The 15,611-nt window shown below is 33.8% G+C and overlaps 1 protein-coding gene across 10 annotated transcripts in view; it reads right to left on the reverse strand.

The window, feature by feature from the left end:
* The window catches only part of kst (spectrin beta chain, non-erythrocytic 5 kst), a 79,588-nt gene that overhangs the window by 51,289 nt on the left and 12,688 nt on the right, over positions 1-15,611 (reverse strand). For 4 of the 10 annotated variants that reach the window (XM_046635514.2, XM_046635518.2, XM_046635517.2 and 1 more), the window contains exons 1-3: positions 7,615-8,109; positions 3,121-3,371; positions 2,570-2,752 (exon numbers count right to left, since the gene is read on the reverse strand). In XM_046635514.2, coding sequence (XP_046491470.1) covers positions 2,570-2,752; positions 3,121-3,371; positions 7,615-7,648 — 468 coding nt within the window. In that variant the 5' untranslated portion in view covers positions 7,649-8,109. Of the gene's footprint in view, positions 1-2,569; positions 2,753-3,120; positions 3,372-7,614; positions 8,110-15,611 lie in introns of those variants that run through there. The other 6 variants (XM_046635515.2, XM_046635519.2, XM_046635513.2 and 3 more) reach the window with 2 other exon arrangements.

The raw sequence follows: 15,611 nt of genomic DNA on the forward strand, positions 1-15,611 counted from the left end.
AAGATTTACTTGACAACGGTTCAACAATATTAAAAATAGTGATGATAAAAATTGGTTTATTTGGCACGGAATACACCATAGGCATACCGGCACATACAGTTTGATAGAGAAGCGTAAGTTTGGTTCGCATTATTTACCAAGTACATCACGGTTGACTGATTCGCATGATTCGAGCGGGCACAGCTATGTAACACGTGCACACATTGCACGTATATCCTCGCGTTCTGGTTGAGCGTCCCAATTCCTATAACTGCATGCGTTGCGATTCAATGCATTAACCTTCCAACTGGTGCGCCGTTTTCAGTACACGCTGCGGAATCGCTATTAAGTAGCTTACTATTTTATGTATAATATATTCAATGCAAGTCGTAAACTAATATCGTGATCATTAAAATTATACGGTAAGTGTTTGTAAAAAGGTCCTAGCATATCTAGGTTTTTTCCATCTCATAGCGTCTTCAACTGGCTGCACTGAGTACATGTTCCCTAGGATTTCGCCGTGGCTATTAGTTGAAAACTGGGGAAATCGCACTCAGTGCAGCCAATTGAAAACGCTATTATGAGTCACTGTAGATGCTGAAGAAAACATTCAAGACGTATTACGTGCACGATTCGGTAAAAAAAAAAAAAAAAAAAAAACTGGACAACGGACAAATTAAGAAACATAGATTTGAAATCAATAACTGATAAGAATTCATTTTTCATATCTCCTTTGTACCTAAACATGATTTTTTGTTACTTTAACTGGAGCGAAATAACTAATTATTTTCCCTATTATTTGCGAATATCTCGATACGGGCCCGAGACATCAAAGTTGATACACGTAACTTTTTTGTAGATCACGATGAATTTTAACGGAATAAAAGTCACGAAACGAATTTGTAGCACTCATCGAGACTTTCGAAAAATGTATTTTCGCAATTATGACACCTGAATTTAGAGCATTTCACGTAACACCATGTCGTCACATTATTTGGGCCTTATATTAATCTATCGATTGAAGTCACTGAAAAACATAGAGATTCGTCGCAGCATTAAATCACCAAAAATTCCACAAGTAAACATTTGCCACGCCACTATTCACATCGTTCGATACCGTATAGAATGTGACGATTTATTAAATTCTCATTGGTCAAACCGGAGAACATTTAATCGATAATTTTATCTTATCCATCTTTACTCAGAAAGGTACGATATAGATATAATATTAAACAATTTGTAGCATGAAGCAAGAACTATCAAGGCAGTTGAATATTACACGTTAGTTCTGAATAGTTTTCATCCTGAAATATATTATTATTGGGCATTTTCAAAAAAAAATCGGGAATAAATGCACAGAGTTAGTAATCACGTTAAAAAAGCTCAAATCTCTAAATCAATTAACGAGTCATGCTATACCAAAAATGTGTGCCTGAATTAGCGTGTCTTCGTTTTATTCTTGTTAATTCTTGTTAATAGACTCGAAGCAATTCAAACTTTCAAGAAATTAGATAAATGTAAATTGTAAGAAAAAGTTGAATTACAATTGATTTAAGATAATTGGGTAACCAACGTAGAGAAAAATATGAGAACGGATATCATAGACACAATTTATTGTACGAGGTATGTTACGTGTAATATCAGTTTCCGAATGTATAATTTAATTTTAAATAGGAGCGGATATTGCGGAATGTCTGAGCATGAAATCATCCGTCGCGCACCAACGATCTATATGTATAATACATTTATTATACATGCGAAAATAGAGGGTGATTCAAATTTAACTGCAGTCAAGGAATTGAGAAATTTGATATACGTGAATCTCGGTTTTACATTATAGAAAGATTACTGAAAGTAAAAATTTTCGAGGAAATTTCGACGAGAAAATAATAACAATAATTGTTATATTTTTCATTGTAAAATTTGTTTGGCAGATCGTTACTTTCTACGAAATGATTGAATCAGCTTACGTTGGCTAATAACTGCAGTCGCTCCTTTCTAAAAATGAAATTCATTTTCGAAAGTCGATGTGAAACAGTAATCACATTGCTTGTGCATACCCGTGTTGCAATCTTATTGTTGGTCAGTTTGTTTCAGAAGAAATTTTAGGAATCACATATTACATGCAGCGAACGATTCGAAGTCGATAAAAAACAAAAAAAAAAAAAGAAATGATAACATGGACAAGATAATATTTCAAGGCGACAAACAAGATACAATTACTTGCAAAATTGCCGATAATGTTCGGCAAACAAGTCTCCTATCACTTCGGAAAATCAGGCTCAAATTATCGCGAGACCTTTTAAATTTGTTGTCGATAATATGACGGCAGCAGGTGTATTTTTTAATGTGCCTGAGATCGAAATAAAAACGAAAAACTGGTTTCTGTGTTTTAAACGTGATGAATTAATTTCGGTGGTTCGTTTTTTGTTTTCTTTCTTTTTTTTTTTTTCAAATTGTTTGCGAAACTTTTTGCGTCTGTAATACAGACGTAAATGATGTGAACAGATGTAATATATTAATATGTTCGGATAAAACTGAAAGAGAGAGAAGGAGAGAAAATAGCGATATAGGTGTAATGTTTTCGTACCTTCGTGTGAAGAAACGCCAGAGATTTGTTGACATTTTCGATTTTGTGAACCCGCATCCGGCCGTTGTTTGGTTTAGCTAGTCTCTCCCCTGAAATTATTTCAAGCAGCTTCAAAAGCTTCTTTCCGTCCGCCAGATCGGTGAATAAATCCTCGACTTCCATCCGCGCCTGCAGCGGAAACACCTTCGTAAATTCACACTCGTCTATTACACACTTGGGCTTGTAAACATGAGATTCACAAAATAATTTTCCTGCTAATACTGATAGAAAAAGACGATATTTACATAAAACTAACAATCGCGGTTGTATTTTACTGTTTTATTTTTTCTTTCTTTCTTGTATTTCTCACATTTATAAATAAAAATTTATCTCATCACGATGATCCCGTTTTATTTTCTTGCAAGAAAATATCCTGAAACTGAGATCACAATTTCAATGAAATCGTACATAAATCCTTTTTTCCAACAGGCAGAATGACATTGAATTTTCTAAAATGAAGCACAAGGAACCCGAGAACGACACACCCCCGTCAGAAAATAATAAATACTCGCCTTGAGCAAAAAGGAGTTGATCCATTTTGTGAAAGTTTTTTTCTGAATGTGAAGTCTTTCTTCTTGCAGGGCCTTGATACGGCCCTGCTCAAATTTTAAAACATCCTCTCTCTGAGTCATTCTTCTCTGAATATTTGGACCACCCCTGTATCTGTCGACCCTCTGTGGGAGATGCCGCGATGGGAAGTCGTAATCGTAGCTCTGTTTATTTGGTACGACGCGGCGCCCCGCGCTGGTCTCATACTGCGCACCTGAAATCACATCGGAAACATACAATAATTCTTCTTTTTATCTCCGAATCCAGCCGCCCATCACCGCAACACGAGAATCACTCTGGGGTTAGGCCATATTTCATATTCTTTCGTCGTTCGATCATTTTTACCACGGTTTCAAAAGAATTTTTCAGGAGCATAAAGCGTACATAATACAATTCAGAAAATCCTCGGAACCAAACAATTAGGATACAGAGCGTCTAGAATCGGTAACTGAACCAAGTTCTGATGAATTTTAGAACAAAACTATTATTGAAATTCAAGTATGCGCGGGTTGGTAGGAATGGTGGAAAAGGAGAGGAATGATAGAATAGGATAGGAATACGGAACTGGAACGAAACGATGGAACGAGGTAGGGACGTGAAACAGGCGAGAAACGATGGAATAGATTAGGAATACGGAACTGGATGGAAACGATGGAACGGGGCAGGAATGGTGGAATAGGAGAGGAACGATGGAATAGGGTAGGAATAAGTTAAGAATGTGGAACAGGAGGGGAACGATGAAACAGATTGATAGAGAGTGAATAGTAAAGGGGCATTTTTGACGAAATTCAACTCGTTTAGTCTGAATTGCACTCATTCAGTCTCTGTCACGTAACTCGGTGGTTTAACATTGTTTTTACTGTTTTACTGTACGCCTAATGTTTTCTTTTTCATTTTTGTTTTTTATTTCTATCTAAAACTTTCCTAATGACCATAGATATTCGAAAATGCAAATCAAAAGCATTGAAATTTCTCCCACTTTCAATATAATGCATATTCTTATACACGAAAATGAATTACGCAGTCACCAATTTTATGTATATATGTTGCGTGTGTGTACATTGAAGTTTTATATCTGTACACAAGGTGACAGAGGTGACTCAGGCGAGCGGTATTTCCGATAAAGAAACGCTTATCATCATTTACGTGATTTCAGAAAATATCTATAATTTATCGTAGAATTCCGAGAAGCCAGAATTTCGAACAGAACAATTATTCTCACTCAGCTGCAACAGCGGCTGACTAAGAGGAAATACCGTTCCTTTTCGTCTCTCGTCACGTTCGTCGTAGATTAAATTACTCAATAACGCACGTATAGTTGGAGGAAGTAATTACAAATTCAACTAACTTTTTTTTAAATCTATTCTCTTATTCTTAGTTCAAAACTACCGAAGAAATTGAAAAATTCTCTAACGATGTTGCCAAGTTGATTATTCTTTTCACCCAAATTGGCATGCAATATAATACAAGTGCCTGTTTTTTTCTCGCGTAGATGCGATAATTGAATTATGTAACTTGTGATAATTGAAACTAATTATCGTCGAAGCTGTACGATCTAATTTCACTGCATCGCTAACGCGATTTGTTCTTCGTACAATCATGAAGAAAAAATTCATTTAGGTTAAAAATACAAAGAACTGAATGTGAAATTACAGATATTTTTAGTACAAATTGCATCACTTTGAATGCTTCAAATTCACGGTCATTTTGTAAATCCGTGAAGCAATTATTAGCTTCTAGCAGGTTTCACCACAGTATATCAAGTATACATGCTCTTCAAGCTTGCGGGAATGTCATGCGACAAATTTATCTGTCGGCTCATTGTTACAGCAAATGTTTGTACACGGTATGTACATAATAACTACATACAGACATACGTATAATACATATACGTGTATAGATAAGGAGTAGAAACAGCGCTGCAGAAGGTGGAATGATTGCACGGAATTTTGCAATAATGTGTACTGACTTGTACAGTAATATTAATTAATTCCTTAACCTTCCGACTAACTTGTTTTCGGTCCAAAACAAAAGGCGAGTTCCGTTCTATACGAATTTGATTTCGGTCCGAAACAAAATGCGAGCTCGATTCTATACGAATTTTGCATTCCGGCTAACTTGTTTTCGGTCCGAAGCAAAATGAGAGTTCCATTCTATCCGAATTTTGCTTGCTTTTTGGCTAACTTGTTTTCGGTGCAAAAAAAAAAAAATGCATGCTCGATTCTATAAAAATTATGTAACAATGACTTCCAATCCTTCACGTCCGCTGCATTGTCAGTCATTGTCACACAATTCGTATAGAATCGAACTCGCATTTTGTTTTGAACCGAAAAGAAGTTAGCCGAAAGGCGAAGAAATTATTAAATATAACTGTACAATAGTTGTGTACGTGCTTTCGCTTGTTGTTTCTTGTTGATGCAAGCTATTTTCAAATTACGGATAAATAATTATGAGAATAAGTTTGACGTACAACGAGGTCTCCGAAAAACTGTGTCATGGCAAATTATTATACACGGCAATTTACCTTAAAAGGGAAATTCGATCAGTTTCGCTTGTTAGATGGAACTGAATACGATCCAGGCAAATTGAGCATGAAAAAAATCGCCTGAAGATGTTAAAGGTTTACAAGAATCGGAAATTTAAGTTAAAATAAAATGAACATCACGCAATAAATAAACCGAAGAACCTTAAAATCAAATGGGAAACATGTATGGATGGGGTGAATACTTGAACAAAGAAACGTCTCTTACACCCAACTAAATAAATATATATATATATATTTAATGATCCAATAAGTTTCGGCGAATAAAGTCATAATGAAAGACTTTAGGGGCCTCGCGGGGATTTCTCGATGCCGATAAAGTATCTATTGATTTTGACAGGTATTTTGCGCTGAAGCGTAACGATTACAAGTATTCGAAGAAACACAAATCCAAGAAAAATGATTCAACCGATTCTCTTAGGAAGTTTCTACAAGTCATCGCTGATAATATCTAATTTCTCATCGTCCAAAAGACGAGTTATAAAATAGTCGGAAATTTTATGGTAAACAATCCAAATAAGCTGCATTAATACTGCACCCTAATTCTCTTTCTTTCTCTCTCTCTCATTCTCTCTCGATAAAGTAAAAATACGGCTAATAACAAGTGATGTAAATCAACAAGAAAACTTTGCAGACAAACAAATTCTGACAAGATTCATCGGTAATTGTGAGTATTGTAATTTTAAAACATTTTAACCAGTCGTCATTTTGTATAATAAAATGTTTTGAAAGTTTTTAACCTTATCTTTTCCCAATATTGTTTTATTTCAGTGTCTAATTTCATGCAAGTATAGATTTTTTTTTTTTTTGTTTTGCTCGAAATTAATACTTCGATGCACCAACATTTTACCCCATTCTTGATATATTTATGACAAAATTTTACATGACATTTATAACACAAATATTTGACACAACAAGTGGCATAAGAATATAAGAATTCAACGACCTACAACAACAATCCAGGCATTGCCTGTCATCCGAACGATGTAATGCGAATGAAGAACATCGTTAGGCTAATAAGAGGAACAATAAAACGGAAGTTTCTGTTGTTGTTAGCTTGCTTGGAATTAAACACACTGTAAAGTATTACATCCCATACAGGCAGCAAGAAAAAACTAGAAAATATAATAATGTTAGTATTATTACGAGTTACTCTTACGTTGAGTATTTATAAAATTATATTCGTAAGCTACGAGGATCCCTCTAAATGTTATGTAAAAATAGAAAACGTTATAATTATAAAGAAAACTAACGCGTCAATCTCTCATTTCAAAGAAAACTTATACTTTAACATTGTCGAGAAGTTCATTGAAACATTTATTATTATTTTTTCCTTTTCTTTTTCTTTCTCTCGTGTTGCAATCGTCAAATATTTAAATTCAACCATAATCTGTTTCAGTGACTTTGTTTCTGACAAGGCTGTGAATGTCACACATCTAAAATTAATCCCTAAATTTGACCATTCCTAAAAATTCGAATTTCACGTGCAGGGATTCAATCTACCGAATTAATTTCAAGGTATGATTATGGAATTTTTAACCGCCACCGTATATAACGCATGTAATTTATTCAAATCTATCATACATATGTAAATATATATATATATACATATATATGTTGCCAGTTTTGCGTCGATTAGATAATGGGGGGGAAAAATTCCGCCAGTCCTCCAGTCAAACTTTCTCATACATGTATATAACAAGCTTCGCTGGCATTCGGTTCTCGCATAAAATTCGAGAATGAAAGTAAAAAAGTGCGGTAAAAAATTAAATAAAAAAAGAATCGGAAATTTCAACTACCGACCGATCGATAGATCCTTTTCCAAACTTTGATTACAAATCAACAACGACGTCGAACTGATATAATTATATTGATTGCGCAATTAACGTACAACGTATATTTCTGTAGATCTTACCGTAAGGGCCATTATCAGTGAATCTGTACGCCATTATATTTCCAAAAGTTTCAATTGCTGGTTCGATTGATTTTCTTCTTTAAACTCTGCTACTGTTTATTCGTTGTGAAATAAATACCCAATGAAAGAGGCATTTTTTATCATCTTAAATTTCGTTATTATTTCTAAGTCATCGATGCATTTTCTCTCCCAACGAATCTTCCACTATAAATAATACACAAGTACTTGTCACGTACGAAAAAAATTCAAATCTCTCGGTGACACGTCACGCACCTGCAGCGCGAGGGAACATATTTCACAAAAATTTTCATCATCTACATACACTTTCCGCATACGAGCCGACGTATTGAAATAATTTTTCCTTGGCACGAGTTTTACGATTCTCTTCGGGCAACGATCGTTAATTAAAAATTTTTTACACACGGACCCAGACAGGGATTGGAACGGGATTAGATGTGCTCGATTTTAACACTCGCAACGGACGGCGGCACTCACCGAACTGATTCGACGTATGCTGCAATACATATGCGTATCAGCAAAGCTACGGATGGCGCATACATGTATCCGACTACCAACCATATGTGTTACAGGAGCGATATACGAACCCATATATCTATAGAAATTGATGTTTGTGTGACGTACAATTATGCGGGGAACTCTCTTATCGATAAAAGTGCGATAGGTGTATAAAATATAAGCCTTAGATCGTCAGCATCGCGATGAGTCAGGAATCAAAAATTAGTCCGAGTTCCCTCCTCCCTTGATTCAATTTTCATCAATGATTAAATATTCAACGCGTTTAAAAAAAAAAAATAAAAATACCACATTCTTACGCAAAAGATAGACTAATTTAGGTATCTTAGATGAATACATGTATTGTTGTTACAAAATTTTTGTTTTTAGATACCTTTCGAACCAATATATGTATAAAATGTATGACATTGATTGAACAGAAGATATAAAAAAGGTTGTAAGTCTTAATGTTATCGAATTGTTTTTTCTTGTTTTATTTTTTTTTTTTATTAGAGAATATTGGCCTTGGCGAATACGGACTTGTTTTTAAAGAAATTTTGTCTCACGTCAAATAAATGGCGCTTGTAAACCTTTTGACAATTAATTCTTCTCTTCGATTAATAAAAATTTGATAACAATTTGCACTTAACGTTATGTATGAATTTGTATAAGAGTTACTTGAACTTTGTGTAAGATTTCATCAAACGTACAATTTCACATTGACAAACGAGTATACATTTAGGTATAACAAATTCTGTCTTAATCGTAATTTAAGGATAAGTCGATTAATACGATGATTAGATTAACGATATGTTGGAATTCCGAAGTTTTAATCTCTGCACTTCAACCTCTAATTATTTACCTTTTTTTTTTATATAATTAACGAAAACATATACATACCATCAGTCAACTGTCATTAAGTTCGATTTAATTTTTAATGAATAATCTACCGTAATAGAAAGTAAATTTTAATGCGAATGTACGGTAATGAAAATCTATTCTGCCAAGAATTGGTTAATTTCTTGCAAACTGAAGAAAAAAAAAAAAAAAACAACATTTATTCAAAGAAAATACGGTGTTTTACTAAATTCGTTGCATTATTCAAAATATCACTCACCGCTGATCGTTTTCTTAATCTTTTACTAAAATCGTTTATGTATGACATCATTTTTCACGGTACAATTATACTGATTCATTGATAATCACATACGTCATCTCTTTGGTAGACCGGTATTGTATACCTATAAGTATTACATTTGCAATGATTATCACGTTAGAAATATTAATAATAATAATAATGATAAAACATGTCCCTACAATAAGTGTTTAATTAATTACGAATCATTCGAGCCGTGAGTATATTTTTACTGTTTACCGATTAACTGACAACTGTCTGTGTAAAGTAAACTTCAAGAATTTCGAATTCGAGTATAAAAGGATATCATTGTACCATTTTTAAACCGGAAATCAAACCGCGCCTGAAATTTTACCAGTATAAATAGGTAGACGATATAAAATTAAAAAATGGTTAGATAAAATATTTGACACCGTATTTCCAACGGCGTTACATATACATACATGAGACATATATATATATATATATATATATATATATATAGATATATATGTGTGTGTGGGTTTATACACATCGAACCGAACGATTAGATAACGAATGATAGTGCGTTAACGGTCAACTACACGAAAAAAAGATAATACAACGTGTTAGGTAAAACCCAGAGTTTTTAGCTATGTAATACATAATTGAAGCAGCCGAAAAACTTGCAACTGCTCCAAGTACGCTTTTAGGTATATACATATTATTATACCTCGACTTCATGCGTGTAGAAAATATAATCGTGTATGAGGCGTTCTAAAATACGTTTTACAAACACGTTACAACCACTGTATGTGAAAAGTGAATTTTATTTAGAAGAATATTATACCGCAATGCTATGAAGAAAAAAAAAAAAAAAAGAAAAACTAGAGGTGAAAAATGAAATTTCAACAGAATTATTACGCGTTATCGAAAAATTTTAGAAACATTTGAAAATTGATGTTTTTTTGAACAAATCGTCTGCAAAGTGCGATATTGAAGAAGAAAAAAATTGTGGAATAAAAACGATTTCATCTTAAAAGCTATGGTCTGAAAAAAAAATATAAGTTTTGAAGGTGTTACAAAGGCTGTGAAATTGTGGCGCGCTTTAAGCATTCGTACTTAAAAATTGTTTCGGCAATTGAATTACATTTTTTTTAAATTAGGTATAATATGAGAGACATCACTCATCGCCTGGAAAAAATGCAACCAAAGTAAAAATAGCGAGATCAAAATCTGTTCGAGTAATCGGCATGTAATGCCCCATATATTGAAACGTATATAAACGGCTGAGGAGAAAAAGAAAAAAAAAATAGGGAAGAGACTAGCAAAAAATAATAAGATGAGATGGAGAAAAAAAACCAGAGAAAAGAAAGTTTACAGTTTTCGATTCGAGTATAATTAAATAACGTGTGCTGTTTTTTTTCTTTTTTTTTGCTTTTTTCTTTCATTGTCTTGTTGCTTTTTGCAAATTTCGCCACGCGTGCAGCTCCATGTCTTAAACCGTACGTTAGGCTGCAAGATGTATGTAATATATACATATATTTATATATATTAAGTAAACGCGTAATGAGTATACAATGTAATACATAGCTGTATTTACATACATTTTGTGCAAATATCTACCTGTATATTCATACGTAGTCTGCCTCGAACGACGCAGAATAGCGCAGAGATTGAATTTCCATTGTTGTTTGCAGCCCGGAAGTAAGCGGGATACATAACATATATATATATATATATATAAAATGTACATAAGTGTATAAATACATGTGTATATGTATAGATGTATAACGGAAATACGGTATGAATGTTGTATTACACATAGTATACTCGTATATGGGGAATTCCATGAGAACTCCACCAACACCAGACCCTTATCATTTCCGATTTCGTTTAAAAATATTTTCTGCAATTGTCCGATCTCTGAAACGTTAGTCTGAATTTTTTCAGATTTTCTATCCAACTGATGAATTTTATTTTAGAAATATTCGAAGCGATTTTGAAAAGCACCTTTTTTTTAAGTTCTAAAGAAATTCTAAGAAACTGTATTTTTTGTTTGAAACATTTCAAGACCGGGACCATGATGGGCCAATTTTTTTGCCATTTCTTTTTTTGGCTAGCTGAAACATTGTTCGAACCGTTTGAAACTTCATGAAAGATTTTCGAAACCTTTATTTTTTACTCGTTAGAACATTTCTAGACTGGTTCCGATACGGAGATATTTTTGTTTATTTTTTATTTTTTCGCACATTCGACTTTCTTTTTTTTTTTTTATCAATTTCATAATGAGACCGGTTTAGAAAGGTTCCAAGTGAAAATTAGAAGTTTTTCGGGAATTTTCGAAACGTTTAAACAATGCTTTAGTGGATCAAAAAAATTAGAAGTCCTGCAAAAAGTAGAAAAAAAAAATCAGCTCATCGGTTTCGAAACATTTGAGAAAGAAAATACAGGTTTTGAGAATTCATTGAGAATTCTAATGAGGAAAGGTCCTTTTCAAAATCACTCTCAATATTTATAAATAATTAACCAGTCGAATAAAAAATCTGACAAATTCAGATTACTGTTACAGAGTTTGGAAAATGGCGGAAAATTTTTTAAACAAAATCAAAAATATTGAATAAGGACAAAAAAAAAGTATATTATAGGTATTAATACGTCGCGATGCAGGAATAGCAAAAAGCGCGAGTAATTGAAAAAAGGCGAGAAAAAAAAATATATATATACACATAAATTGAAAATAAAAAATTGTCAAAGGTAGGAAAATTACGGACGAAAATTGAAATTACTCAAATCATAATATGACTTGCCAGGCTTTTACCGCAATGTAGCAATTATTTCTACTTCGTTTTTTACCCTTTTTTTTTTTCTTCGCCAACTTTTTATCGGCATACAAATTTACGATCTGACTTATGGGGATGGATCGTGTATTTTTTAAACGCAATTTGTCCATCGGCTATAAATGACTAGGAAGGAGTTGAATTTTCAAAATATGATTATACTGTGTGTCGTTTTGTTTTTTTTCCCCATATGTTTCTTATTAGCAGGAAATTTAAAAGTCTTAAAATTTTTTTTAGCAAAGTCCGTCTTTTCTTCAATATATATTTGTGTATATATCATGTATACCTACAACCTATTAAACGTTTAATGACGTGTTACACGTGTTATTATACCTATAGAGGTTAAAACGTTCTAATGATCATACGATATGAAAACGCGCACGAAATTTGTTCAAACAACGTTCGCACTGTTATTAGTGTGATGACATTTCTATATTAAGCGAAACGTGTTGCGATGACATCCACGTACTTACGTTATATTACACGCCAGTTATACATATGTATGAGGCGTTCCATGCCAATTTAACTGACCTTAAACTCTGGTATCTTCTATCCGAATTCAGTTTTTGTGTATGTAATAATTATCCGTAAGTTACGCTATTCTTTTGACAACTGTTCGTACTTGTTGACGATTTTTTTTCAACATTGAAAAATCGCCCACTCTGGATATTTTGAAAAAGAATCTTAAAAATTCACTCTCTTACTTGTCTCGATAAATTTTAATAAATTGTATGTGAGGGTAAGATTTTTTAAATACAAACGTATTTTTAAGAATAAAAAATTCCACTCCATCGGTTCTCATTTGTCCTAAAGTCTATTTTTTGTTCAAACATATTATAATAGCAAAAATTAAATTTTTATACAGCGTCCATTCGCGTGAAACTGACCTGACAAAAATCGTTCAATGCATAAAATATTTTATATTGTATAATGTACAATTGATGCAGTTTCATGTTAGTTTCGAAGTTACAATAATCCGAAAAATTTAGAGTCCCCTGAAATATCGTAATAAAAAAATATTAAAGAATTTTTATTCCATCAAAGGCAAGAGCTTTGAAAATTATTGGTTTAGAAAAATCAATGTTCCATACGGAAGATACAAAAAAAATTTTTTTTAATCAGAAACTTATTCGTTTTAGAACCACTATTATTGCCTGAAGATGTTTAATGAAAATAAAAATGGCGAGATCATAGTGTGATCGAATTCGCACGGAATGCACTATATTTCCCGTGAGCGCTTATAAACCTCTGAAACGAAGACCTGCAGCTCATTGCACATCACAGTTTACGCATCATGAGTGCATCGCAGCAGCGAGACGACGAGTGAAACCTTCGAGGGTGAAACCTTGGTAAAATTTCCATCGCCTTCCGCCCTTCCTTTACTTTTTTTCATTTCCTTCCTGTAAACAGCACCGGAACATGCATTCATTCATCCCGAATATCCCGCAGGACCACGTTCACGTGCGTCCCACGTTTACTTTCGCGGAAACACGTGGCCAATGCAGGGAAACCTTATACTTCATATATTTGTGAGTCGGACGTAAACCGTGCCTGCAACGCCGGATGTGTGAAAGGAAATGAGACAGAACACCGCCTGGTCTCTACGAACGAAGAAGCTTGAAAAACTGAAGTTCCTCTTGAATTTCCAAACCACGCAGACCAGACTACAGGAGTCCCATCTCTGTTGGAAAGCTTACGAAAAATTCGTCTTAAAAAATTCGTCGTTAAGTAGTTTTAGATTTTTTCCAAAGCAACGCTGTCGTCTTAAGGTTCCCAAGTGAAGTTGGTAAAAATTGACTATATATAGATCGCATCCCACGTTAAATTAGCAGCCCATGTACCTCACCCCCTTAGGTTCTGATGATTTTCAGTACTATTTTCTTACGGACCCAAAAGATCGGTAAATGATCTAAATAGATCGAAGAAACGCATTATTTCCATGATTCCGTGATCTATTTAAGTGGGGGAATAGAAAAGAAAACAGTAATAAAAGTTCAATTCCGACATGGCAAAACAAAAAACTTACGAAAAAATAGTAAGTATTGAGATCCCATTATCGTGTGGTGCTTATTTTTTTAGATTTTTAAAAATGGCGTTTACGAAATTAGTTTCTCAATATCTTTCAAATTTAACCGGTGGCTAAAAAAATCTGTAAAAAATTCAGAGACCGTTTTGGGTCGGTATAAACATCATACTAAAAAATTATTAAAATCGAAGAGGGTGATGTACATGGGCAGCTAATTTGACATGGAATGCCCCGTTATTAACTGAAATTGTCTACTCTCCCCACCACTCGTTGCATCATCTTAGCGATATCAGCGCCGCTCAGCGTCAGCCAAAGCAAGCCTTATTGTACGGATTTTTGATACCGGATTAAAGGTACGACGTCAAGATAGGATTTTATAAAAAGCTGATTGTGCTTCAGGACTTTATACAAGACTTATACTGTGGGATTTGAAAAGTTTTCGAATATATCATGACGATCCTCTACAATTGCAAGTATCACCATGAAATTCAGCAATCAATCGTGTTCGACACAGTTTTTTTTCTCTTGGCCGAGTAAATCGTTTCAAACTTTGAGAAATGAAAAGGTTTATAATCGCGCTTGTATGCATTTAAAAAGTAATTTTATATGGAACTCGGTTATGAAGTGGGGGTGACGTCCCATAACCTCAAACAAAATGAAAGTTAGCCGCGGATGTATTTAATTTTTTTTTTGTTAATTTTCAGAATTTTTCACACAATGACAATACGAGAAAATTTTCAAACACCACCATTTACCAAAGTTTGAAACAATTTCATTTCTTAGGTGAAAAACAAAAAACGGAGAATAGATTCTTACTCGATCGGTATTCCGAAATGCGTTGAAGCGAGATTTCGGATCACGCTGAACGGAGTGATAAAATAGATTTACCTTCTGGCATTCAAGAAGCTATAACTAATAAAATGAAGCCCGCTATAGAAAGCGATCAAAATTTAAAAAAACTACCTTACTCTGTCGGTAAAATAGTAAAAAAAGCAACTGATTGTAGATCTTAATCAAACTGCATAGTAAGCATCGTTCGACACACTTATATTCATACTGTTAAAAGTTTAAAGGTTATTGCTATTCGTTCAAGAATAATCCGAAAATTTGAAATTCATGCGTCGCCTGAAGAAACATGCATTAATTGTAGTCAGAGATTTGCTGACCTCATGAACAATACCCAGCAATTTCCCTGACTATAATATAACCATAGAAAAAAGTAACAATTCTGAAATAAGCATCGCAGTAATTTATTATGTAGTATGATATCCTGCATGCCTCGCAGGGTTAGTTAGTTACACGGTATACCGACTGAGTGTAAAGAGAGACAAAAACAAAAAACACAAGACTTTTTATGCCTCGCTATCGATACAGCAAGCGTAACGTGTTTACTGCAGGTAATACCTAGCTACGGCTAAAGGAATTGGGTCAACAATTTTTCGGAGAACATATATAGTAGTCAGAGATATCCGAGTTCATTGAAAGTTGAATAACCGACATTAAACGGCCCCAGAAGCGGGCGGCG

The sequence above is a fragment of the Neodiprion pinetum genome, chromosome 7, assembly GCF_021155775.2.
Source record: "Neodiprion pinetum isolate iyNeoPine1 chromosome 7, iyNeoPine1.2, whole genome shotgun sequence".
NCBI lineage: Eukaryota > Metazoa > Arthropoda > Insecta > Hymenoptera > Diprionidae > Neodiprion > Neodiprion pinetum.